The sequence below is a fragment of the Dromiciops gliroides genome, chromosome 4 (assembly GCF_019393635.1).
Source record: "Dromiciops gliroides isolate mDroGli1 chromosome 4, mDroGli1.pri, whole genome shotgun sequence".
Taxonomy (NCBI): domain Eukaryota; kingdom Metazoa; phylum Chordata; class Mammalia; order Microbiotheria; family Microbiotheriidae; genus Dromiciops; species Dromiciops gliroides.
Genome location: NC_057864.1, coordinates 189,178,163 through 189,205,400, shown reverse-complemented (window position 1 = coordinate 189,205,400; position 27,238 = coordinate 189,178,163). Strand labels below are relative to the sequence as shown.

Below are 27,238 nucleotides of genomic sequence, written 5' to 3'. Positions count from 1 at the left end.
CAAAGGGCTCTCCAGATACTCTCTGGCCAGCTCCAAGCATCTGGGAGGTGGGGTGGGGCTCAGGGCCACAGTGACTCCAAGAGGATGCCACATCGGAGCAGTAATTGGAGCAGGCTCCCCCCATCTGTCTCCAAGCCTGCCTTGCTGGAAACTCTATATTTTCCCCTTTAATTATAGCCCCTAAAGGCTCCCCCCTCCTCTTATGGTCCTGTTGCCCATATCCTACGTGGCTTCACTTGCCTTGTTCTGGTCCGTGTATTTTTTTTCCCCTTTCTGGCTTCTTGTGCTGCACAAAACCAGCTGGAGTTGGGAGGGGGGGTGGGGGTGGGATGGTGGAACTCTGGAATCTTGGAAAGGTTTTGGGGGGCGGGGCTCCCCCTTCCACGTTAGCAGCCTGGGAGTGACTTTGAATGGAGGAATATGGTGAAGACTGCTATTGGGGTTGAGGGGAACAGGTGGGGGGATTCCCTCTGGTCCCTTACTATGGGGGGGACTAGAAGGAGCGGGACTGGGGTGCTTTGGAATGGAATATGTTGGGGTACTGTGGAGCCAGGTCTTGGGGTTTGAAAGAACTGGGTAGTAAAGGCTGGGGACAATAAGGGACTAGGAGAAGGGCACTGCAGATTCTAGGATTGGAGGTGCTCTGGAGGTCAAAGCATCATGATGTTCCTGAAGGAATGATCCCAAACGTCTACCAAAGCGACCACCCCCCACTTTCCAGCACTTGTCATTCACTCTGAGGATCTTTGCACAGCTCGAAAGAGCCAAGAACTTCATCCTAGCTCCAGTGAGGGGGGGAGAGAGAGAAATGGTGAACTCCCCTCCCTCTGAAAACAATCACTCAGCCACCCCACCCCCAATTCCACCCCTAATCCTGCGTATAATACAAGACATTCTTTTAAAAATCATTTTTATGTGTGTTTTAGCCAAAGCTTTCCCTTAGCCACCCGGGTCCATCCCCTACACCCTGCACCCTACCTCTCTCTTTCTCCCCCCACCACAAACACATTCCCCAGTCCCTGGAAGGGATACGCAGGATGGGGACAACAAGAAACACCCCCAAAGGGAGACCCTTCTTACCAAATGTGCCACCATCAGTGCCCTCCTTGGCTTCGGGGAGTTCCCATTAAATCCCCTGAAATCATCATTTGAACAGTTAGTTTTCCCTAGAGGGGAGCAATTCCCTTCCTGCCAAGTAGGCAGGTGCCCAATAATTTCCAGTCATCCCCTTCACTTCCCAGACACCTTCACCTTCATACTCAGAGTGGATGATACTTCTCCATTCCCTCTTCCCCATCTCCTCCTAGACTCAGACAGTAGGAGGCACTGGCATTGGGGAGACCACGTCGTCAAGTTACCCCTCCCCCAACTACTCAGCACCCCCACAATCCTTTCTATGGCTTCCTGCCTTGGGATGATGGAGACCCCCCAAAACGACCCAAACTCCCTTCCCAAACCCCAGGCATGGTAGCGGAAGGTTACTCTTCCCTAAAGGGAGACCTCCTTGTCAGGTTAGTTCTCCACATTTAGTTCTTACCGTCTAGCAAGGGATACCCCTTCCCTTTTCTCCCAAATGTCACCAAACCCCAAATGACATTTCCTAGAGAGGGGCTCTCTCTCATTAACCATTCCACCTGCTTTGGTGGCAGGGGGGCTTTCTCATCCACGTCTCTAATCTCTCCACTTCCCCAAGATTTCCCCTTTCCCCAGACCACCCCCCCCATCCATTCTGCTTTTGTCAGTGGTTGCTCCCCATTCAGAGTTCCCCTCTTTCCGGGATGTAGAGTGGGGAAAGAAAACCCTTTCCCCCTGTAATGCCCCCCAAGTCTACAAGGGGAACCCAGCTCATAGCCTAGCAAGCTTCGTCTCTAGGCTAGGTACATGGTGGGGGGGCGCGAGAGAGGACAGAAAGATTGGGGGGGCAGGGAAAGGAAAGGGCAGATTCCCTTCTCTTCCCTCCTCCTACTTCTCCCCCCTCTCCCTCCCCTCCCTTCCAACTCCCAAATTGGGGGCCGGACTGTGAGGCCCTGATTGGCTGGGCAGCCGGTGGCCCGTTCCCCCTCTCAGTGGGGGCTGGATCCCTCCTTCCCTGGGATCCCAGGACAGTATAAAAAGGGGCCCAGCGCAGGCATTGTAGCAGACGGGAGTTTCTCCTTGGGGTCTGAGCAGGAGGTACCCAAGAATCTCAGGCCGCGCATGAGTGGACGGTAACCCCCCAACCCCGAGCCCCAAAGAGTCTACATGTCTAGGACCTAGACATGTTCAGCTTTGTGGATCCCCGGCTCCTGCTCCTTTTAGCAGTTACCGCCGTCCTCACCCACGGCCAAGATGAAGAAGACAGTAAGTTGGATACTTTTTGGGGGGGATGCCTGTGAGTGGAGGAGTTGATTTGTCAGCGCCCCATGAACACACCTTCTGGGGATCCCCTACTCGAGCTGACTCACTCGGGATATACAAGACTACTAGAACATGGGAGTTATATGGGAGTCCTCATAGAGGAGCTTGAGTTTGAAGCAGTAGGGGATGTGTTTTGGGGGGAAGGGTGACACCCCATCAGGGAAGAACAAGTTGATAAGAAAACTCACAGTGAGTTAAGTGGATGAGAGGGCTCAAAGCAGACTCCGTGGACAATAGGACAAGTATTGTGGGGGTTTGTGGAAGGAGGGGAACTGGGGAATAAATGGGGTCTGGGTGGTGGCCTAGGATTTCGGAACCCAAGATGCAAAAGCCATCAGGAAGGAATTAAGAATGATTCATAAGAAAAACGTTTTTGCAGGCTCTGCAGTCTAGACGCAGTTCCCCCTCAGCTCCTGGGATACTTGGGGGCTGCTGCAAGAGGAGGGGTGGGGTGTGCGAGGGGGTGGGGTGTGGGGGAGTAGTAGGAGGAGAAACTGGAGTGGGGAGGGGACAGGGTGGAATCCCAGCGCCCTCTGCTGGCCCCCCGGGGGAGTAGGTTACTGCGCCTCCCTTTGAGTTCAGGGGAGCGGGACTTAGCGCATCGCGCGTTTCCCGGGAGGTGGGCGGGGGCGGGGATGGATTGAGGAAGGGAAGTTTGTGCAGGATATTTGGGCAATCCCTCAGGCTCGCTGGGGGTTTGGGGAAATCGTCCTCCCCTTTTCTCCCTCCCGCGTTTATTTCCTAGCGCTGCGTGCCACCTCGTGGTGAACTATGGAGTTGCACGCAGGGGGGGATGAGAGGAGGGATTCAAATGGACTTTTTGCGGAGTTTTCGATTTTTCTTATTTGGTTCAAAGTCACTTGGAGACCCAGAAAGGGCTGACTCAGGGAAGTGAGGGCAGGGCGCGGCCATTGAGTCTTGTTTTGGGGGTTTCTGTGTGATGCAAGGACCACCGGGTGAGCATGGATGTCAGGGCGTGTCTTTTGGTTTGGAGGAGCACAATAGTCTTTTTGGGTGACTCCCTCCCTCGCTCCCCACTTTCATTCGTCCTCCAGACCACTCCTCTTCCTCTCCTCCCACTATCTTTTCTCTATTCCTCCCCTCCCCACTTGCCCCCTCTGGAGAATCTCCTCTCTTGACCCTCTTTCCATCCCTACCCTAAATCTCCCCCCTTCCACATTTGGTGCTTTTTCTTTTCCACCCTCTCCACCCTCCCTCCTCCTCCCAACCCCCAACTTTTATTTGACTTGGCCTCGCCCCAATGAACTAGGGTCGGAGCTGGATGGAACGATTGGCCTAAAGCTTTGTTTAAATTCCTAAACTGGAAAGAGTTAGAATGTCTCTGGCCCAGAGCCTTCGCTGTCACTGAGCCCCTGATGAGAAGCAGATGAATCTTAAGGATTGGGGGGGGGGGCGGGGATGAACAGATGCTGAGGGTGTAGGAAGTGACAAATTCAATGGTTCCCTGACTGGGGAAGACGGAGGAGAACTAGATGATGGTAGGACCCCTCTGGAATACTGGGTAGAAAGGTGCCCCGGTTCCCCTTTTCTCCCTCCCCCCATCTCCTATTGACCCACCCCTTCCAACTTTGCCCCCCAGTTCCAGAAGGCACCTGTGTACAAAATGGCATAAAGTACAACAACGGAGAAGTATGGAAACCCGAGACCTGCCAAATCTGTGTCTGCGACAATGGAAGCATCCTGTGTGACGAAATAATCTGTGAAGACGTTTCCAACTGTCCCAACGTCGAGTACAAGGACGATGAGTGCTGCCCCTCCTGCCTTGGTGCCGATGCTGGTACGACACTCCTGGCACTCCATCCCACCACTAAACGCCCACTTTCCCTTCTTCTCACTTCTTTCCTGACCCCCCAAGTCATGGAACGGACCCGCCTCAATTCTCTCTTCCTCCGCACTCCCTCCCACTGCGGCCCATCTTCATTCACTCGTTTCTGACCACTAGAGGTCTTGTTTTTTATGGGGGCCTGGGTAGGATACTAGTCTACCCCTACCCTTCTGCTGGCAGAGTCACCCTCTGATTCTTTCTCTCTTCCTCCCAATAGCTTCACCATCCTCTCCCGGAGAAACAGGAGTCGAGGTAAATAATAGTTCTTGGTTTTCTGCCTCACTCATGCATATCCTCCTCCATTGCTCACCCACCTGTCTAATCCTTATTCCTTTCTTCTTTTTCTTCCAACCTCACAGGGTCCCAAAGGAGACACTGGACCCCGAGGTGAAAGGGTAAATTTTTAAATTTTCCTTAGTAAATTTTGGGGTAGGCAATGGTGTGGGGCCCACTTCATAGCTCACATATTGGCATTTGCTTTCTTTCCCTGGCAGGGACTCCCAGGCCCACCTGGAAGAGATGGCATCCCAGGACAACCTGGTCTCCCCGGCCCCCCTGGTCCCCCTGGCCCCCCTGGCCTTGGAGGAGTAAGTAAACAATCAAGTCACTCTTGAAAGAATTTTTCCCCCTCCCACCAATCGGCCTGACCCTTTTCCTTTCTCTCTTTTTTCCCCTAGAACTTTGCTCCCCAGATGTCTTATGGCTATGATGAGAAATCAGGTGGTGGCTTGTCTGTACCTGGACCTATGGTAAGCTCACTAGGGCAAAGGGAGGCAAGGGAAGTAAACAATCAATAAACATTTATTAAGCACCTACTGTGTGCCAGGCACTATGCTGAGCACTGGCGATACCAAATAAGTTTGGAGACCTTGGGAAGGAGTAGGGGCACATCAGGGCAATCATCTCCAGATTTGGTTGGTCTTGTTAGGAAATGAAGACCTTTTGGGGGATTTCAGGGATGGCTAAGGGCAATGGGGAACTCATGGGAAATGCAAAAGAAAAGGTATTCTGTGCCTCAAATTTTGAATTGTCTTCATTGTTTCTCTTTTTTCTTCTCAGGGTCCCTCTGGTCCTCGTGGTCTCCCTGGTCCCCCTGGCTCACCAGTAAGTATCTGTCTTTATCTCCTCCCCCATCCCACTTCCCCAGTTTAGAGTCTTTCAGTCACTTGAAGATCTTCAGCCTGAGTCTCTTTTGGGTTGGGGTAGGGAAAGGGTAGAGGAGGAATGTTCAGAATTCTTTTTCTGGGGCATTCAGATGTTGTAAGGGGCCCCATGTGGCCTACCTCTGGCAGGTGAGAAGCAGGAAGTAGGAGGATGGGGATGCTAATTAATTAGTCTTCGGAAGATCTTGCCAATTGTGTGAATTAGCACAAAGCAGGCAATGAACAGATAGGTGCCGAGTGTGAATGGTGGTGGATGAATGAAAAGGATAGCGATGACAGTGGTGACAGTTGCAGGGATGAGAGTCTTATGGTGATGACATGTCTTTCTCATGCTTCCCCAATCTTTTCCTCCTCCAGGGTCCCCAAGGTTTCCAAGGTCCCCCTGGCGAACCCGGCGAGCCTGGAGCTTCAGTAAGTGGTCCTACCAAATTCATCTTCCCTTCCCCCCTCCTTCCTGCCATTCATCCCATCATGTAACAAGTGTTTCATTCATATATACACCTCCCTCCCCCCAAAAAAAACCCTCCCACATGCACACATTATTTAAATGAAGGATATCTTCATCTTCATCTTCATCTAATAGTTAATATTTACATACTGCTTTATGGTTGGCAAAGCACTTTACATTTTTTATCTCATTTGATCCTCACAACAGCCCTGTGAGGTAGACTCTAGAATGACCCCCATTTTATGAATGAGGAAATTGAGGCTGAGAGAGGTTAAGTGACTTGCCCAGGGCCACACAGCTAGTAAGTGTCTGAAGCAGGATTTGAATTCAGTCCTCCACATCCACTGGTCTCTCTACTGTGCCACCCACTGTCTCTTCTTGCAAACTTTCTCCTCTTCCCTTCAAATATACTCTTGAGGGAGTGTTTACCCATAGCTAAACTACTTAGACCCCCACTCTGTCTTATCCCATTTTTGCATGTTGCTCCCAGTCATACCAAGATGAGCCTAACCTCCTTTGTGTGTCTTCTAGGGTCCCATGGGTCCCCGAGGTCCTGCAGGTCCCCCTGGCAAGAACGGAGATGATGTAAGTAACTCCTGAGATGCATGCTACTCTTTCTCCCTCTTCTTGCCCACCACAGAGAAGCCTGCATTCCCTTTAACTTCAATGCCACACCTCCCATTAGGGGAAGGCATTCAAGATGGAAGATGGACTCCTTCCTGTTGTACAACTCCTTTGGGGTCACTTGGGAATTTCTCATTAATACTCACTGAGAATTTTTTTTAATGTAAAACATTACCATATTAGTCATTTTGTACAAGAAAACTCAGGGAGAATTTTCACCTTCAGTGAAAATTTCAAGCATTGGCTGCTTTCTCTTTCTTGCACAAAAGGCCCCTAGACCATACCAAAGGCTTGTAACTAAACCAGACTACTCTAGAGAAGCTCATATTTGTACCCAAGCCTATGAGACTGGGATGTTAACTACTTAATGATTGATGCAAATGTTTCTAATAAAAGAAGCATTTAAGTATTTAATTTGCTCTAGAAATAGGGCTAAATGAAATCATACTCCCTGAAGCCTGACCCTTTGGTCTTAATAAGTCCAAGAGAATTTGGGATCATCCCAAGCTTCGCCTGATTGACTAGTCCTAATTGGTGAACAATAGTTTGGTATGACAGCAGGAGATTGGTTGCAATGACCCTTAACAGTGGCTCCCCTTGATGACTTCCTTTCTTCCTTTCAGGGTGAAGCTGGCAAACCTGGTCGTCCTGGTGAACGAGGTCCTCCTGGTCCTCAGGTAAGATGGACCTTGAGAGAGAAAAGCCTAGAACTCAGGCTTCTGAGCTTTCCATTAATGATTACTTAGCTGAGCCAGTATAATCCTGGAGGCTCCCCTTACTGATTATCATGAGTCCTCCATGACTCTTGCCATAGCCTTTAAATGTTAGTAAGTGATACATCAAGAAAGGTGATGTTGGATCTTAGGATGGGATTGGGTGTGAAAATAATCACCTTCGCCCATTCTGTCTCTATTCAAGAGATTTGCTCCATGAGGGACACTACACCTTTTACCCAATGGGGCATCCTTCCATTGGCTTCTATTTCTCATCATCCTTCTGTTCTTCCTCTGCAGGGTGCACGAGGTCTGCCCGGAACTGCTGGTCTCCCTGGCATGAAGGGACACCGGGTAAGTCTTCTCTAGTCCATTCCCCCCTCCAATTAACCCAGTCCCAGCCTCCAAGCCACCAGAGGGCTTTGGTTTGAAGAATTTAGTAATGTGTCCTCAGAAAATGAGAGAGATTTATGTTAGGCATCCAAAATATCTTCCTTTGGGCAGTTTAGACCTTGGAAGGCCTTGCTGAGTGAAGAAGCAGAAGAACCATCATTAAAAATATAGATGAGAGGGGGGCGGCTAGGTGGCACAGTGGATAAAGCACCGGCCCTGGATTCAGGAGTACCTGAGTTCAAATCCGGCCTCAGACACTTGACACTTACTAGCTGTGTGACCCTGGGCAAGTCACTTAACCCCCATCGCCCCGCAAAAAAAAAAAAATATATAGATGAGAGAAGGAAAGAATCAGGCACTCTTATGGATAGAATGGTTGGCAGACAGTCCAGTCTAGAGTCAGGGGATGTGTTTGTACATACCATCTAATAAACAGGTTCCCTTCTCACTGGCTGGTGTTCTCATTCCAGGGCCCAGAAAATGGGTGTTATCCTGAATAAAGGCTATGGGGTCTACCTTTCCCCTCCATTTCAGGAACTAATTTTCTCTCTTTTTCTGTTCTTTTAGGGTTTCAGTGGTTTGGATGGTGCCAAGGGAGACAGCGGTCCTGCTGGTCCTAAGGTAAGAGGTCACCTTTTAGGAGTGAACCCCATCTTCCTTTCATCTCTCCCCTTCCTCTGACAACAAAGTCACCTTTTTATCTCTCTGCTTCCTAGGGTGAGCCTGGAAGCCCTGGTGAAAACGGAGCTCCTGGACAAATGGTAGGTGTGCCAACTCCTTGAGGAGCAGGGGAGACAGAGGGGCACCCAAGATGAGGGTGGCGGGGCTTCAGGAGGCAGTCTCTTGGGGGAAGGAGAGGCCTCCCCCATAGGCTTCTTAGAGAGGCCTTTGGTACTCTGGATGCTCATAAAAGGCATAGTTAGGGGTGTCTGGAGAGGTGAGGGGGATAGAGAAAACTGCACCCCCTTCACTCTATCTCATTCTGCCTCCCTTGGTTTTCCTCAGGGCCCTCGTGGTCTTCCTGGTGAGAGAGGCCGTCCTGGACCCCCTGGCCCAGCTGTAAGTATCACATGACTCAGGCATTTCTGAATGCCCACTGGGCACTCGCAATGACTTTTGGCTGGCCTGAGCATCGAATGTAAGTATAACTGATGTTTCTCCCTTTCTCTGCTCTGTAGGGTGCTCGTGGTAATGATGGTGCAACAGGTGCTGCTGGACCCCCAGTAAGTGTGCCTGAAATTCCTGGTGGTGCCAGAGAGATTGGGAAAGGGGGCAGGGCTTCTTAGGTTCACTTCTGTCCTCATGGGCAAAGAAAGACCACTTGGGAAAGGATTTGGGAGACATGGAGGCCCCTTGTCTCTGGGCCTCTTTAGACGTCTACTTTCCCACTCTGGCTGGGAGGATCTGGGGGATTCTCTCTGTCTTTCCACTAAGGTCTCCCCTTCTTTTACAGGGTCCCACTGGTCCTGCTGGTCCCCCTGGTTTCCCTGGCGCTGTTGGTGCTAAGGTGAGACCCCATCCATCCTGCCCCTTTTCTTCAGCCTCTTCCTAGACCCAAGGGTTCCTTAAATGGATAGATTCCCCTCCCATCCCAAACCTAACTGGGCTAGTGGGAGGTGAAAGAGAAGTTAGTTTGGAACTAAATTGGCCAAGGGCCCTGTTTCTCATGGGCCAATAGAGAACTAGCCTTCTCCACTTTGACCCTCCCACCTCACCTTTGAAGAGAAACAAAGCCACAGGAAGAGACAAGTCCATGCTTCAGAAATCACCAGCTGAAATGTCCCCTGAAAAGCTGTCACAGGATTTCAGATTTCTGTTTGATTTCCAATCAGATCAGGACCTTGATTTCCAAATCCTTCCTGATCCTAATCCCTAACCCTTGACCCTGGATTTACCTGAACATAGACTCCTGATGCAGAGCCTCATTCCTATGAAGCAAGGAGAATTCCTGCTCCCCTTCTCCCATCTCTCTGAAAGTTTAGGGAGCAGAGTAGCTCTTCTCCTTTGTGATAGGAAGGAGGGTGAGGATGCGGGGGGCTGACCCTGGGTATCTGGCTCATGGCTCTTTTCCTGGTCCAGGGTGAAGCTGGTCCCCAAGGATCCCGTGGCTCTGAAGGTCCCCAGGGTGTCCGTGGAGAGCCTGGTCCCCCTGGCCCTGCTGGTGCCGCTGGCCCCTCTGTAAGTAACTTCCTACTTTTGTGCTCTTTGACCTCTGACCTACTTCTGAATTTGTGTTCATCACTCACTCTTTCACTTCTCTTTTTGTTTTAGGGTAACCCTGGTGCTGATGGACAACCTGGTGCCAAAGGTGCCAATGTAAGTATCTTGTAGTCCCATTCGTTCTGCTTGTCCCTGCAATGTCCTAGGGCAGAATGTGACCTTCTAGACCAGAGGACTGAGTCTTCTCTTTTGTCTCCTATAGGGTGCTCCTGGAATTGCTGGCGCTCCTGGCTTCCCCGGTGCCCGTGGTCCTTCCGGACCTCAGGGTCCCAGTGGTGCCCCTGGTCCCAAGGGTAATAGTGTAAGTACCCATCTTTCCTCTGCCACTTTTCTCCTAATAACTGGCACTAGGCTGGGATGGCCATAGAGCCCCCTGGCATTTGGTGTAGTCTATTTTCTGATTACCTAGCTGTACCTTGGTCTAGCTCCCTAAAGGATGGGGTCAGCTTTGGCTTTGGGCTTGGGATTAGTTGTCCTTTCTCTTCCTATCTCCTTCTATCCTTGACTCAACCCTTTTTCTTTTCCTTCTTCCCTTTAGGGTGAACCCGGTGCTCCTGGTAACAAAGGTGACCCTGGTGCCAAAGGAGAACCTGTAAGTATTCTTCTCTGTCTCATACGTCAGTGCATATACACACATACATCCATTCATGCATCTATATGTGGTGTAGTGGATAGATGGGTGGATCTGAAGTCAAGAAGACCTAAGTTCAAATCTCATCTCTGACACTTACTAACTGTGGAACCCTAGCAAGTCACTTCATTTCTCTAAGCCTGTTTTCCCATATGGAAAATGGGCATGATAATACTTATAGCATTTACCTTCCAGTGTTGGGGTGAGGCTCAAATGAGATCATGGATATGGAGCATTCTGCAAACTTTAAAGCAGTTTATAAACATCAGTTATTATTAGATGTACCAATGTAAATACAAATACATTCTCAGTCCTAAAAGGTGAGAGAGATGTTCTTGGGGAGGAGTTTTGTACTTGACTTTGAGGAAGATAAAGAGATATGGCCTTAATGCTCAGGGAACCCCCATCTGATAGAGGACACACAGTGCCTACCCTCATGTAGTTTCTAGTCAAAAGAAAGAGAAAGAGACAGAAACAGAGAAAGAGAAGACTTGTGCCCTAAGGAACATCCCAGTCTGATAGGGAAGATGAGCAAGACCCAGAACAAAGACTTGGAGTTTAGAGAAAAGAGCATGTTTTTCAGTTGAAAAGAGCTCTAGTGATCCCCCAAGTTGGTGCTTGGAACTGAGCATTAACTTTCCCCCACCTTCCACTCATCATCTAGGGCCCCGTTGGTGTTCAAGGACCCCCAGGCCCTGCAGGTGAGGAAGGCAAGAGAGGATCCCGTGGTGAACCTGGACCCACTGGTCTGCCCGGCCCAGCTGGTGAACGAGTAAGTGGCTGCTTCCACTCTCCTTTTCTCTGCTTTCTTCCCAATTTCAGCCAGTCCCTGGCATCTTGCCCACTGGGTATTTTGCGTAAGGTTCTGAGAACCTTTGTGATAGCCTTTAGTCCCATAGGTACCCTTTGACTTCAGCCCTGGCATGATGTCTCCCCCTGAGTGGGTAAAGGCCTTGCCTGGCATGGGGAGGGCACCTAGCTCTTCTGTTGCCCTGTTTGCCTCATCTCCATGTCTAACTCATCATGTTCTCTCCCCCTACAGGGTGGCCCTGGAAGCCGTGGTTTCCCTGGCGCTGATGGTGTTGCTGGTCCCAAGGTGATTTCCTTCTAATCATTTCTCTCTTCTTGGCAGACACAAAGAAATATCCAGGTGTTGGGGGGAGGGGACAGGGAGGGATTGAGTGCCTTTAGTTTGTTGGGCCTTTCCTAATTTTGTGTCCATCAAAATTTCATCAAATCAGCAAACACATATTCAGCCTTTACTACCTGTAATCAGGTGCTGGGGCATCTTAGCATAGGACGCCTCCCAGTGGCTCCCTCTAAGGGACAGGCCTGAGACACAGATCATCAAAAAAGGAGCCCTGCATCTCTCAGGCTCCTTGCAGACAGCCTTTATGGCCTCGGTCATATGTCCTTACAGACAGTCAGCTTCCCTGGTGGTGGATAGAAGGCTCTGACTCCCATACTCTGCCCAAGGGAAGGTGAGAGAGCCATTGATTCTGGGATCTTGACTCTCCTTCCATCCCTTGCTAGGGTGCTCCTGGTGAACGTGGTTCTCCCGGCCCTGCTGGCCCCAAAGGATCTCCTGGTGAAGCTGGTCGCCCCGGTGAGGCTGGTCTGCCTGGTGCCAAGGTGAGATGTCAGTGGAAGGACCCAGGACAGCCCTTCTCTGAGATGGGGTCACTGAGTAAAGAGGGAGAGGGACTTTCTAGGGAACTCTGCTTAGCATGGCAAAAATAATTCATTTTGGTGGTCATCTTGAGATCAGCCCAAGCCAGCAGTCGGTCTCACAGCCTGGCTATCCTTCTAATTCTCTTTCTAGCTGTTCTTCCTCTTTACCTGTCACTCTCTGCCCATCTCAGCCTCAGAGGAGACAATTGCAATTAACATGGCAGTGGAAATCTACAGAAGAGGGGATCCCTTCTCTCCCAACTCATTGTTGTCTGCTTTCCTTCTTAGGGTCTGACTGGAAGCCCTGGAAGCCCTGGTCCTGATGGCAAAACTGGTCCTCCCGTAAGTACTGCCCTCTTCAGCCTTGGCGCTGCCCCCCTCCCGTCCTTGCCTTGGGCCCTCTGCCCTTAACACCATCTCCTTGCTATTCATCCTCAGGGCCCCGCTGGACAAGACGGTCGTCCCGGACCTCCAGGCCCCCCTGGTGCCCGTGGTCAAGCCGGTGTAATGGGATTCCCTGGACCCAAGGGTGCTGCTGTAAGTATCCCCTGTTCTGGCCCTCCCTTCTCCCTGCGACTGTCCAGCCGGGGCAGGGGAGGCAGTGTGTTCTGAGGGAAAGGGCCTTGGATTTGAAAATGGGAGATGTGCATTCTAGCCCAGCTCTGCCAATAACTTCCTGTGCTCATTTGGATGAATCACTTGCCCTTTCTGTGTCTCAGGCTCCTTATTTGTAAAATGATCTCTAAGATTCATGCCAGCTCTTACGTGTCCATAAGGACTCCCCATGACTATGACAAATAAATGGGTATGAGGTGGAAGCAGGCTCTAGACAATGTACTTTAAGGATCTCCCATCTCTGTCCTCAGGAAACTTGAATTCTGGGTGCCTGCGTAGAGGATTTTGGCAGAAAGGGATGTTTTATGGTTGAAGGATCTGGGATCTGAGCTTGGAAGAGGAAGAGGAAGGAGTAATAAAGGGGGAAGAGGGAGATAAAGGGGAGGGAAGAAGAAGGGAAAGAGGAGGTTGAAGGATGGAAGGGCAGGAGACAGTGACAAGATCCCCAAAATAGATGAAAGTAAAGAGCACTAAGGCCTAGGCTCCAGCCTTGGCTTTGGCCCACTTTGAAAAAAAATCACTTCCTCTTTTTGCACCTCAGTTTCCTTTCCCCTTTTTGTAACAAGGAGAAAATCTTCTCTGCCCTCTCCCTTTTGGCAGAGATGGGTTTTTTTGTTTTGTTTTGTTTTTGTTGCTGGGGTTTTTTTGGGCAGAGTCATTTTTAAATGACATATAATGAAAATCCTCTTAAAGCAAATCCATAATGTGATTCTCTGGCCCTCAGTTTGCTTCTCTTAAGAAGGGAAAAAGAGGTAAAAAAGAAGGAAGGAAGGAAGGAAGGAAGGAAGGAAGGAAGGAAGGAAGGAAGGAAGGAAGGAAGGAAGGAAGGAAGGAAGGAAGGAAGGAAGGAATCCAAGCAAGCAAGCAGGAATTTATTAAGCACCTACTATGTGCCAGGCATTGAGCTAAGTGCTTCATAGCTAGTAAATGTCTGAGGCAGCATTTGAAGTCAGGTTTTCCTGACTCCAGGGCCACCCTGATTTTATCCATCTTGCCCTCCAGCTGCCTTTGTAAAATTGGGTTTGATCATAGGATCCTAGATTTAGAGGCCACCTAGTCTACCCCCCCTTCACTTGAAGGAAACTGAGGCCCAGAGAGGTGAAGACATTTGCCCAATAGTAAATGGGAGAAGTGAGATTCAGACCCAGCTTCTGCATCTGCCACTCATGACCTCTGAGTTTTCTTCCAGCTGGGAATCCCAGGCTAAGGAGAATGCTTGGGAGGGTTATGGTAATGGGGAAATTAACCCCTTAGGAATGGTGGTGTTGAGAGATGGAGGGAGGTTCATGGTAAAGCTGAGGCTTCCAGATCTCTTAAGCATTTCCTGGGTCTTGTTCCCAGAATCCTTAGTATTTGAAAAAGCTGGGGAGAGGAACAAAAGCATTTAAATTGTCCCCTGACAGGAGCTAGAAGCTGCTGGAAAGTATATGATTTCTCTGAGAAACCAAGTGGAATAATTAAATTGCAAAGCTGAATTCAGTAATATTTTCAATCATTGCCTGTGCGATCGAGTGCCATTAAAAACAAACAAGGAGCAGCTAAGTGGCGCAGTGGATAGAGCACTGGCCCTGGAGTCAGGAGGACCTGAGTTCAAATCCAGCCTCAGACACTTAACACTTACTAGCTGTGTGACCCTGGGCAAGTCACTTAACCCCAATTGCCTCACATAATAATAATAATAATAATAATAATAATAATAATAATAATAATAATAATAATAATAATAATAATACCTGGTCAAAGAACAACCCCTAAGGCAAAAGGGAGGCAGCATCAATAGTCTGGGAAATGTCATAGATCTGGAGGGCCCTGAGGAGGTCACCTTTCTCTGGGCTACTTGGGGAAGTTTCTGGCCTCTATTACCCTAACACTCACCCAAGATTTTCTTTCCCTAGGGAGAACCTGGCAAGGCTGGAGAACGAGGTGTTCCTGGACCCCCTGGTGCTGTGGTAGGTATTCTTCCCATTTCCTTTTCCCCTCTGAGTCCAATCCCCTTCCTAGTGACCCTCATCTTAGTGCTACTTTCCACTTCTCCATCCCCCACTGGGAGGGATCAGGGCCTTCAGCATAAGCATGGCAATGGAATGGGGGGGGGCTGGGCTCTGAGCCTTCCCCCATAAGGGCTGAATAGGGTTTTGGGGGAAGAGCTCAGATTGGGTTGATCCTGACTTCCTCCACCCCTCCCCAACTCTCCCATCCTCAATTTAAGCTTCCACCACTGACCCCCCAATTCTCCATTCTCTTCTTTCTCTCTCTAGGGTGCTGCTGGAAAAGATGGAGAAGCTGGTGCTCAGGGTCCCCCCGGCCCTGCCGTAAGTGTCCCTTCCTGGGGAGGGCTGGTTTGGGGATGGGGTGGCCCAGGTGAAGACTGTGCAGGCAGGATCTCTGCCTCCTTCCTATTGGCACCACCTGATCCCCTCCCCCTCCTTCCTCTTGGCTTTTCTGAACACAGGGTCCCGCTGGTGAGAGAGGTGAACAGGGTCCTGCTGGCTCCCCTGGATTCCAGGTAAGGAAGCAGAGAATCTTGGGAATTGTGGGAGGAATGTGGGGAATAATTAATTCTAGGTTGTTCTCTTCTGGATTGTCAACTCTTCCTCTCTTCTCCTTCCCCCTTAGGGTCTCCCTGGCCCTGCTGGCCCCCCTGGTGAAGCAGGCAAACCTGGTGAACAGGTGAGTGAGTAGCTGGCAGCTTGCCAGAGGAGGGGAATGGTTAAGAATGTCTAGTTTCCTCTCCCCAGAGCTCTTGAAGTAGCAAAAGGCCCATAGCACCCTTGCAGGGGATAGTTCAGGGGAGGACAGGAGCTATAGCCTCTCTTTCCTCAGCTGGTTTATAAGAATTCTCACTTCTCTCACCTCCCCCTGCTTTGTTTTACAACAACTTCCACATTCTAGCACTGGGAGTTTGATCCTGTCAGCTCCACCCACCCCCACACATTACTAGGTCTGACTGGGGTGTTGGCCACACCTCCCAAGAATGTCCAGGAAGCAGAACCTAAGGGGATGGGGATGCAGCTACAGAGGAAAGAAGCCGTGCTAGTGCTGGGCTGACTGAGATATAGTCGTAATTACCAATCAAACATTCAGACAAAGCCTAGGAACAGGGCATCAACAGTAAACCAGAATAGGTCTGCAATCCGAAGTAGAGTGGAGAAACAGATTGTATCCCCCATGTCTAGTGACACAGAGGGAGTACCTAAAAATGCTTGTTGAATAAATTGAGCAAATGAATGAATGAATGGGTGAATGAGTGAATGAATGAATACATGAGTGAATGAATGAATTTATACTTGACCATGGGCCCCTGATGCCTTGCCCTCTTCTCTTCTCTCCCCTTGCCCCGTAGGGTGTTCCTGGAGATGTTGGTGCCCCTGGACCCTCTGGTGCAAGAGTAAGTAGACCCTTTCGGCCCTCTCTTATTTTCCACCCTTTGCAGTGGCCTTTCCTGTGGCATTGTCACTTACCCTGTCCCTTCCTTTCTAGGGCGAGAGAGGTTTCCCTGGAGAACGTGGTGTCCAAGGTCCTCCTGGCCCTCAGGGTGCCCGTGGTTCTAATGGTGCTCCTGGAAATGATGGTGCTAAGGTGAGGAACAGGATGGAGGGGAGGGAGTGAGGTGGCAAGCTTGATCCACCCTCCGAGGAGGGGATGGGGTCTTCCTCCTAGACCTAAGTCTGATGGATGGAAAGTGGCTGTGGAACATCTCCGTTAAGCTCGGGCTCCTGCCCTTAAGCTCATCATTAGCCAGTATCCCGCCTTTCGTGTCACGTCACCCAGTGGAGGGTCTCTAAGTACTGTCTCCAGTGTGTAACTAACTGCTCCTCTTGGTTGGCATGTAGGGTGATGCTGGTGCTCCTGGTGCTCCTGGTGGCCAAGGACCCCCTGGTCTGCAGGGAATGCCCGGTGAACGTGGTGCAGCTGGCCTTCCTGGTGCCAAGGGTGACAGAGTAAGTTCACCCCCTGCTCAATTCCACCCCTAATCCCCTGCTAAGCCCTTCCCCCTCATTAGCTTCTGGATGTTTATTATTGGGGTATTGATTCGGGATACTGATTGGGATTACAACCTGATCTTTTCCTTCTGCTTACCCCTCTCTTTCCCTCATTTTATTTTTCATCCAGTCCCCCACCTCTACTCTGCCCTCCCTGCCCAGAGTCCTCTCTGCTTTGAAGAGGTCTTGAATTCTCTCCTTAGATCACTAAGGAGATGAGAGTGACCTACTTACCCAGGGTCACTAGTCTATGTGGACTTGAACCCCAAGTCTTCCTGGAAAGTAGGCAAGCCAACCACTGTTGAGGAGAGAGGTCTCAAATCTTCTCCCTAGCTGACTCGGAAGATAAGAGGCTGAGAAATCCTCTTAAATATATCCTATAATGGGGCACCCCTTCTTATCTGGAAAGTTTAAGGATTAGATCCAGAGTTTTCCCTAGGTTTGAATGATAGTTTCAACTCCATAAAGTTGGAAGCCCTTCTTACAGAAAAGAAAATACTCTCTCCAAGCTTCTCTGAAGAGTCTTCAGCTCCTTAATTTCATCAATCTAGTTGGGCAGTCTTCCCTAAAATGATCCTTTCCTTAAAATGTTCTGTTGTCATGGGGGCAGCCAGGTGGCGCAGTGGATAGAGCACTGTCCCTGAGTTCAAATCCGGCCTCACACACTTAACACTTACTAGCTGTGTGACCCTGGGCAAGTCACTTAACCCCAACTGCCTCACTAAAAATAATAATAATAATAATAATAAATGATCTGTTGTCTTTCCCTATTTTATGGGAATGGGCAAAGTGCAGAGATGGACATGGGGAGTCCCTCTCTGGTATCTTGTCTCCAGGCTTAGTTTGACCCCATCATGAAAATTCACTTTTCAGCATCCATGCACATGCTCCCTATAGGGATTTTCTCAGGTACCACTTTGGCCCTGAGGCCCTTGGCTGAAATGAAGCTATTGGCTTTTCTGTCTCTAGGGTGATGCTGGCCCCAAAGGTGCTGATGGTACTCCTGGCAAAGATGGTGTCCGTGGTCTGACTGGTCCCATTGGTCCCCCTGGCCCTGCTGGTCCTGCTGGTGACAAGGTAAAGAGAGTCATGCCCCTTTCTAATTTCTCCCTGAAATAGACTTTGGTTGGTGGGGCACTCTTGTGTCCCACACAGTTCTACTGCCTCCCTCTTTCACAGTATGAAAGAATAAGGATGAGGCCTGTGATTTCAGTGATATAGGGAATCCCACTGATGAGTAAACTCCCTTTCCCAATGCAGGATGGGGCTAAGTTAACTAGAGAACTGAGTACTTAGGTGATTTTCCAGGGTCAGGTCCCACAGCGAGTATGTGTCCGAAATAGAGCTTGATCTCCCCTCTCGCTGGACCCAAGGCCAGTTCTTTTTTCACTGTATAACACTGTGCAGGGGTTCTAGACCCCAGGAATCATTGGATTTTTGAGTTGTGGAGGACGGTAGATGCCATCTCCTCCCATCCCCACATTTTAATGATGAGGGAAGCAAAATTCAGAGAGGGGAATTAATTCTCTCTAAGGTTACTCAGGTATAACCGTCAGAACTTGAACTTGAGCCTGTCTTCTGATCCTAGCTCCAGAGCTTTTAACTGCACAGGCTAGCCTGGAGGGTGAAGGCATTCAAATCGATGCTAATGACCTAACGTTAGGGGGAGTGGTTAATAACACTGAATGGGATTTCTTGAGATGGGGGTGGAGGGAAGAAGCCGAGCTAAGCTGTTATTGGTCAGGAGGAAGACTAGGAAATGAGGATCCTATAAAAGCCAGAGAGCAGGAGAGAAGGGGAGATAGTCAGATCTGACAAGAATTCCACAGGTGTGCAGGGAAATACAGAAGCCCCCGAGGTCCCAGAGATGAAGAACATATGGGTTTAGGGTTATACCAGCATATAGTCAACAGAAGGCATCCATCAAGAGCATGTCCTTGCTCTCCTGTTCCTGCCTGTTCCTTACTTCCCTTTTACCTTCCAGGGTGAATCTGGTCCCAGCGGCCCCGTTGGTGCTACTGGAGCTCGTGGTGCCCCTGTAAGTACTTTTCCCTATTATCTGGGAGATTCCTTCCTCTCCTCACTATTCTCTGCAACTCACTAATCACTGATTCCTATTCTCCCCCTCACGTTACATCTTCAGTCCCTCCCTCCTCACTGTCCATGGACTCTTCTCTCTCTAAGCTTCTCTCACTTCTCCCCCCTACACTGTTCCCTATCCCCCTGCATCTCGGAATTCTCATTTGTAAGCATCTCTCATCTTCCTCTTCCATTGTCTCTGGTCCTCTCCATGACAATTTATCTTGCCTTCTATTTTAGGGAGAACGTGGTGAGCCTGGCCCCCCTGGTCCTGCTGGCTTTGCTGGTCCTCCTGTAAGTACCAAGCCCCTGTCTCACTTCCCATTTACCCCAGTGGGACCCATGCATCTCAGGGCTTAAGCCTGGCACAAAGAATGGGAGCCCTTCCCCCAAATGCAAAAGCATCAGGAATGATGAGAAGAGAATTCTATTTCCGTTGGGAGGAGTGGGTGTTGCTGGCCTTAAGCACCTGTGTAATGGGAGTCTGATCAGAGGAGGGGTTTGCCATTCCCTCAAGACGCATCTTCTTCTGTATCCCTGTGTTTCCCAAGCTCTGCTCCCCTGTTTACCTCTCCTTGTCCCCCTCTTCCAGGGTGCTGATGGCCAACCCGGTGCTAAAGGTGAACCCGGTGATGCTGGTGCTAAAGGTGATGCTGGTCCCCCTGGCCCTGCTGGCCCCACTGGTGCCCCTGGCCCTGCTGTGAGTACCTCATTAGTGCCTGGCTACCCTTCCCAGGAGTTCTCTGCCCAACTGACCTCTACAACTGTGACACCTTCTTTTTTCTCTCCTCCAGGGTAATGTTGGTGCTCCTGGACCTAAAGGTGCCCGTGGTAGTGCTGGCCCTCCTGTAAGTATCATCTCCCACTCAGGTCCACTTCCAGCCCCTGCCAGGGACACCCTCGGGCACAGAAATCCCACTCTGGAACCAATCTAAAGTCTAGTTCCAGAACCTGGAACTCTGAGAATGGGGACAAATATGGGCAGTTGGCAGAATGACCCTCCCTCACTCTTAAGCAAAATGCCCCCCTCCCCTCCAAGGGCATTAGAGAGAAAAGAACACTGAATTTGGTATTAGGAGACCCAGGTTAAAGATGAAGTTCTTGGATTTGACCTCCCTGAGCCTCAGTCTACCTCATCTATAAAATAGAATATTTTTCTACACCACCCCCCATCCTAGTATTCTTGGGTTTTTTGTTTTTTTTTGGGGGGGGGTTGTGAGGCAATTAGGGTTAAGTGACTTGCCTAGGGTCACACAGCTAGTAAGTGTCAAGTGTCTGAGGCCGGATTTGAACTCAGGTCCTCCTGACTCCAGGGCCAGTGCTCTATCTACTGCGCCACCTAGCTGCCCCTCCCAGTATTCTTTTGAGGGAGATACTTTATAAATCTGAAAGAGTTCTTAAAATTAATTATTATTTATCATCATCATTGTTAATTATCCTCCTCCTCATCTAGCCTTAGGATTCCCCCTAACTTCAGGCAGGTGGTTAGTGTGGGGTATATCACAGAGGAGAGTGCCTGTCCTATACCTGGCTTCCTTCCCCTTCTCCCCCTGCCCAGTTGGACTACTCTCCTTGTCTCTGATGCCTCCTCTGAATTTCTCCTCGTAGGGTGCTACAGGTTTCCCTGGTGCTGCTGGAAGAGTTGGTCCCCCCGGCCCCTCTGTAAGTGGTCACTTGAAGGATTCACCTTCTCCAGGTTGGGGTGGGAAGAAGTGAAGGGGGTCCTGATCCATGCTGTTGGGAGGGGGCTAGGCTGAGGTGGTTGGGAGTAGTTGAGCTCAGCAATCAGGAGTTGGGAGGAGACTGGGACAGCTGCACTCACAGCTGTGTAACTGTGTCCTCCCTGCACCAGCCGCTGGGGGCTCAGTCACTGCCTCCTCCACCGTGTACCCAATGTGCCAGTCATGGTGAGGGTGTAGCCAGGCCTCAGCAGACAAGCCAGGAGTCTAAGGAGGGCCCCAGTCTTTTTCTTCCTGACCATTTGCCCTCCCACCTAGGGTAATACTGGACCCCCTGGACCTCCTGGCCCTGCTGGCAAAGAAGGCGGCAAAGGCCCCCGTGGTGAGACTGGCCCTATCGGACGTCCCGGTGAAGCTGGACCTCCCGGTCCCCCTGGCCCAAGTGGAGAGAAGGGATCTCCTGGTGCTGATGGCCCTGCTGTAAGTGCTCAGCTCCCCGGTTTCTCCCAGTATTTCCTAGAAATATCTCAAGGCTAGAATGAATGGCCTCTTCTGGAGCCAACATCCCTTATTCTTGGGCCTGTTGACTGGGGCTTCTTTTTTTTTTTTTTTTTTTTTTTGTGGAGCAATGAGGGTGAAGTGACTTGCCCAGGGTCACACAGCTAGTAAGCGTCAAGTGTCTGAGTTCGGATTTGAACTCAGGTCCTCCTGAATCCAGGGCCAGTGCTCTATCCACTGCGCCACCTAGCTGCCCCGACTGGGGCTTCTGATGAGCCCTAGTTAGTATCTGTTCAGAAATCCCCATGAGAGATGATCATGGGCAATTGTATACAGTGCTTTCCCCCCTCTTAAGCAGAGCTTTGACCCATGACTTCTTATCGAATAAGCTGATAATTGTAAATTTAAACACACTACATAAAATTAGCTTAGTATTATTATCATTTCCCCATCCCATCCCCTTCCAAATCAGGGATGCTTGTTGTTAGCCTTTCCTCAAGCCCACCTGTCATCCCAAAGAAGAACAACATTTCCAGCAAACTTGGAGGGGTCAGGCCCCCTGGTGCCCCTCTGCAGGACAGTGTCCTGGGGCAGAGGTTGGCATCAGTCACTCCCATTCCCACCCAACAAGACTCAGGAAATCTGGAGAGTGAATGAATCCAAGTCTAGTTCTCTCCCTGTCCTCCTCCCTTCCTCCACCTGCCCCTTCTCACTCCTTCCTTTGCCTCCTTCAGGGTGCTCCCGGTACTCCTGGACCTCAAGGTATTGCTGGACAGCGTGGTGTTGTGGGTCTGCCTGGACAGAGAGGAGAAAGAGGCTTCCCTGGTCTTCCTGGACCCTCTGTGAGTACCCCCTGCTTTTCTCTCCTGGGAAATCTCAATAACATGAGAGACATGGGAGGGAGCAGGGCGGGGGTGGGGAGGGGCAGGAGAGATGCAGGAAGAGGACCAGTTGAGTCTCTGAAAGAAGAATGGCTGGACCATAGAGGACAGAGAGAAGCTCTGGAAGGAGAGCTCTTCTACTCATCCCTTCTCTGACCTGGCCCTTCCCTGTATTTAGGGTGAACCCGGAAAACAAGGTCCTTCTGGAGTAAGTGGAGAACGTGGTCCCCCTGGCCCTGCTGGCCCCCCTGGATTGGCTGGACCCCCTGGTGAATCCGGACGTGAGGTGAGGACGAAGGCTCTTTGGGGCAGAATTCCCAGCAACCCTAGCTGCTGGCCTGCACTAGCCCAGCTTGTATGCCACTCTGACTCGGGCTCATGGTATTTTTCTCTTCCCTTTTAGGGTTCTCCTGGTGCTGAAGGTTCCCCTGGTCGCGATGGCTCTCCAGGCCCCAAGGTGAGCAGAAGCCCCCCGACGCATCTACTTCTCTTGTGTGCTCTTTGGCAGCTCTGACCCTGCCCTTGACTCCTCTCTCATTTCCTGTCCCTCCCCTTTAGGGTGACCGTGGTGAGACTGGCCCTGCCGGCCCCCCTGGTGCTCCTGGTGCCCCCGGTGCTCCCGGCCCTGTGGGTCCTGCTGGAAAGGCTGGAGATCGTGGTGAGACTGTAAGTGACTCTTCACCAGCACTTGCTGAAGTCAGGGCCGGCTCTTGGGAGCTAATCAGGGAATAGATGGCTCCACTTTACTCAGCTAAAATGGAGTGGGGTGGAGAGGTCAAGGGGGAGAAACTCTGGGAAGGAAGATGGGTCTGAGGGACAGTCCTCTCCCCATAGGAAGGTCTGTAGGCTTATGGCTCCCTGGATTTCCCAGAAGATGCAAGTTCCATTGAAGGGGGAGGGAACAGGGTTCCCTTTCTGGCTGGCTTCTCTCAGAGCTGAGACTTGTCCCTAAAAATCTTTCCCCCTGCAAGTTGAGTACAAGAGTCATCTTGGGGGAGGGATTTCCTCAGGAGATCAGAGATGTCTGGGAAGAGGTGGACAGGGTGGCGAGGAGCGTGATCAGGAACTCGAGGGCAGTGCCCATGGGAGAGTGTCTGGGGCTAATGGAAGAGTGTGAAAGGGCTGGAGGTCTGGGGAGGAGAGTATATTCGAACTTTCCAAGTAGAATAGAAAGGGTGACTCGTGGAGAGGGGGAGAACAGGCTGCACACACTTAGGGGACTCCTGATTCAGGGTGGTTGCTCAGCAGAAGATCTCACCTGCTCTCTCTTTCCATCCCTGTAGGGTCCCTCTGGTCCTGCTGGTCCCATTGGTCCCACTGGTGCCCGTGGCCCTGCTGTAAGTCTTCCATCCTCATCCCCTCCAATGCCACCATGAACAATGGCCCCTGCCCATCTGGATGCTGGAGAGCCCTTCACCTGTCTGAATTCCACTTCTCTCCTCTTTTAGGGACCCCAAGGCCCCCGAGGTGACAAGGGTGAGACAGGCGAACAGGGTGACAGAGGCTTGAAGGGTCACAGAGGCTTCTCTGGTCTCCAGGGTCCCCCTGGTCCTCCCGTAAGTACCTCCTTCACTCTTGCCTCCTCTTCTGTGTTCCTCTCCCTCTCCCACTCCAACCCCCACCCCCCTCCTTGATATGTCATGTAAGTATAAACATCTCTCCGTTTGTTTCACCGTCTGGAACAATGAATTAGCCTTTCTGGACTGGGATTGCAGACAGAAATGCCTTGTCTTTGGGTTAGAGAAATAGAGGGAAAGGGAAAGGGATTGATTAAGCTCTGACAAGGAGCCAGGTCCTGTGCTAAGTGCCAGGATACAAAAAGACTTCAAAGCCAGTCTCTGACCTCAGGAAGCTCTAATGGGGGAAGACAACATGGATGAAGAAGGATTAGGGGAGTGAGAATGTCTCAGACCAGAGAGACCTTTGGCCCAGATTTCCAGCTCCCTGGGCCTGAGAACAGGGTTGGGTCACTTGTGGTATCCTACCCCCCTCCCCTGCTCCTCTCCTCAACTCCACTTAATCCAGACTGTATTCTGAGTCATCTTGGTCTCCTTCAAGGGTTCTCCTGGTGAGCAAGGTCCTTCTGGAGCATCTGGTCCCGCTGGCCCCCGGGTAAGTAGCTTCTTTCTTTTCTTCTCCCTAGTGCCCACCCCTCATCCCACCCGGGTTACCCCTGGGGGACTTTCGCTGCCCACCAGGAGCCTTGGCTCTCTGAGCCGATAGGTGTACAGTAGGGGTCTGGGAGGGGACAGAGATATGTCAGTGTTGATTGCCAAGACCAATCACACTGGGGATTCACTCTCCCTCCCCCATCACTTCCTCTTGTTTCTTGGCCCTGTTAAGATGGAACAGTGAGTCATCTTGGCATGTATGCTTGTGAGAGAGGGGAGAGAAAGAGAGAGATCAGACCCAGTTGTCTGATATTTCTCAGTGGGGGTTGTGTTGTCAGGACCAAGTTTATTGTCGGCCTTAGAGTTGAATTATTTGACTTGGATCACGTTATCTTGGTGCAGAGTGTGTTGTTTATTCTGAGGCTGTGTGGTTAGGTTAGGTCTAGCCTGCAGCTGTGTTGCCAAGTCTTGGATAATGTCATCTAACCCGCTATTTCTTGTGTCCTCTCTCAGGGTCCCCCTGGCTCTGCTGGTGCTGCTGGGAAAGATGGACTCAATGGTCTTCCTGGCCCCATTGGCCCCCCTGGTCCCCGTGGTCGTACCGGAGATGCTGGTCCCGCTGTATGTACCCAATCGACTCAGCTCACTCCCCCACTCCAGGCTTATCTGGTGCCCCACACCCAGGAACCCAGGCCTTCGCCAACCTTTGCTCTTCTCTTCTCTGTATAGGGTCCCCCTGGACCTCCTGGACCCCCTGGTCCTCCCGGTCCCCCCAGCGGTGGTTTCGACTTCAGCTTCCTGCCCCAGCCACCCCAGGAGAAGGCTCACGATGGTGGCCGCTATTACCGGGCTGATGATGCTAACGTCGTCCGTGACCGTGACCTCGAGGTAGACACCACCCTCAAGAGCCTGACTCAGCAGATTGAGAACATCCGGAGCCCCGAGGGTACTCGCAAGAACCCTGCCCGCACCTGCAGAGATCTCAGGATGTGCCACTCTGAGTGGAAGAGCGGTGAGGACCTTCCCCAACCCCCCTTGGGGGTCTCCAACTCCTCCTGTGTCCACCTTCCTAACTTCTCCTTCCCCTTTGCTGCCCAGTCCCCTCCCATGATAGAATACTTTGCTGGGACTAGGGGCCAAGCAGCTTCTCCTTCCTTTCCCCCTTAGGATCACTCTCATCAAGATCCCCAACATCAAACCCCTGACCCCCTGACTCTCTCTATTCCTTCCTTGTCCTATTTCAGGAGAATACTGGATTGATCCCAACCAAGGCTGCAACCTGGATGCCATCAAGGTCTTCTGCAACATGGAGACTGGAGAAACCTGCGTCTACCCCACCCAACCCAGTGTGGCCCAGAAGAACTGGTACATTAACAAGAACCCCAAGGAGAAGAAGCATGTCTGGTTCGGCGAGAGCATGACCGATGGATTCCAGGTGAGGCACAGGGAAGGGGAGAAGGAAGGTGGATTGATCCAGACCGTAGAAGGAAGGGAAGGGTGTAGGGGCAAATAATACATCTTCCCAGGGCAGGGATGAGGCCTTAAGATGTGTTAACCAATACTGAAATGGGGGAGATGAGGAAACAGCAAAGGGATGAGATGGATAGAGATTGGAAAGATAGGAAGGGTCAGGGATGGACTGTACTGCTATCTCCTGGAGTGGAGGCCAGTAGGCCTGGTTCTAGTTAAGACTTTATCATAGGGGCAGCTAGGTGGCACAGTGGGTAGAACACTGGCCCTGGATTCAGGAGGACCTGAGTTCAAATCCAGCCTCAGACACTTAACACTTACTAACTAGCTGTGTGACCGTGGGCAAGTCACTTAACCCCAATTGCCCCGCTCGCCCCCAAAAAACACTTTATCATAAGTGGAGTGTGTGACCTTGGCAAGTCGTCTCTTTGGACTTCAGTTTCCTCCTCTGTAAAAGTGAAGGGGTGGGGCAGCTAGGTGGCTCAGTGGATAAAGCACTGGCCTTGGATTCAGGAGGACCTGAGTTCAAATCCAGCCTCAGACACTTGACACTAGCTGTGTGACCTTGGGCAAGTCACTTAACCCTCATTGCCCCACAAAAAAAAAAAAAGTGAAGGGGTTGGACACTAGATGGGCTTCCAGCTCTCACCCACAGTATCTGGCCCTATGATACTGGGACTTCAGTATTCAGAGGCTAGATTAAGAGGGGGACAGGGAGGCTGCAGAGAATCAAGAGGCCAGGGGAGAAAGGCTTGACTCCTTCTTCTTCCTACTGCAGTTCGAATATGGTGGTGAAGGCTCCGACCCCGCTGATGTGGCTATTCAGATGACCTTCCTTCGCCTGATGTCCACTGAGGCCTCCCAGAACATCACCTATCACTGCAAAAACAGCGTGGCCTATATGGACCAGCAGACTGGCAACCTCAAGAAGGCCCTGCTTCTCCAAGGCTCCAACGAAATTGAGATCCGGGCTGAAGGCAACAGCCGATTCACCTATGGAGTCACTGAGGACGGCTGCACGGTGAGCTCCTCTCCCTTCCCTCTCCACTACCATAGAAAACTAAACCTCAGGGTTGTGTTGGAAGCCTTGATGTGGGCTGTGCTTTGCTTTGTGCTCTTAAACAAGTCCACATCTTCCCTGGGCTCGGTTTTTTAGCTCTGGGCTCCGGCCAAATGGGTAGGGATAGGGATGGACCTGTGAATTTCAGTGGTATTGGGAATCCCTCCCCCAACAGAGTTCAGCATATTCTCTGCATTGTAGAGATTTGCCTCAAGCACTGAGAGTCTGTAACTTGCCCTGGGGCACTAGTTAGTGTGTGCCAGAGGCAGCACTAGGGTCTTCCTGGCTTTGTGGTCTGCTATCTAGTAAACCCTAACTCTCCTCCCTCCCTCCAAGTGGATCATCCATGCTTCCACCTGTCCAGAGCTTGTAGGTCACAGAAATAGGTCAGATATAGGCTTTTGAGATGGTCCCTGTGGTCAGTGAGGTATGGGGTTTTGAAGAGACTTAAGGACACCCCCTCCCATTACCCCACCCTCCATGCCACTTCACCAGGTCACTAATGCAGGACAACTGCTAACTCCTTTTGCCCTTCTTCCCTTTCCCAAAGAGTCACACCGGAAACTGGGGCAAGACAGTCATTGAATACAAGACCACCAAAACCTCCCGCCTGCCCATCATCGATGTGGCCCCCATGGACGTTGGCGCTCCCAACCAGGAATTTGGCTTCGACATTGGTCCCGTCTGCTTCCTGTAAACTCTCCCCATTCCCAACCGGCTCCCTCCCACCCATCTTCCTTCCCTCTGACCCCAGAA

At 51.0% G+C, this 27,238-nt stretch overlaps 1 protein-coding gene across 1 annotated transcript; it reads left to right on the top strand.

Moving 5' to 3' along the window:
• The first annotated feature begins 2,143 nt into the window (after positions 1-2,143).
• On the top strand, positions 2,144-27,238 carry COL1A1 (collagen type I alpha 1 chain). The gene is made up of 51 exons (XM_044005255.1): positions 2,144-2,340; positions 3,998-4,195; positions 4,461-4,495; positions 4,603-4,638; positions 4,738-4,830; positions 4,921-4,992; positions 5,303-5,347; positions 5,764-5,817; positions 6,386-6,439; positions 7,102-7,155; positions 7,492-7,545; positions 8,152-8,205; positions 8,301-8,345; positions 8,590-8,643; positions 8,763-8,807; positions 9,038-9,091; positions 9,664-9,762; positions 9,856-9,900; positions 10,007-10,105; positions 10,343-10,396; positions 11,100-11,207; positions 11,478-11,531; positions 11,969-12,067; positions 12,395-12,448; positions 12,545-12,643; positions 14,617-14,670; positions 14,980-15,033; positions 15,174-15,227; positions 15,338-15,391; positions 16,065-16,109; positions 16,202-16,300; positions 16,555-16,662; positions 17,674-17,781; positions 18,689-18,742; positions 19,024-19,077; positions 19,376-19,483; positions 19,578-19,631; positions 20,392-20,445; positions 20,781-20,942; positions 21,695-21,802; positions 22,020-22,127; positions 22,245-22,298; positions 22,400-22,507; positions 23,125-23,178; positions 23,290-23,397; positions 23,900-23,953; positions 24,466-24,573; positions 24,682-24,964; positions 25,197-25,387; positions 26,201-26,443; positions 27,033-27,238. Exons 1-51 carry the CDS (start codon positions 2,259-2,261, stop codon positions 27,177-27,179), a joined length of 4,368 nt encoding a protein of 1,455 aa, XP_043861190.1. The 5' UTR covers positions 2,144-2,258; the 3' UTR covers positions 27,180-27,238.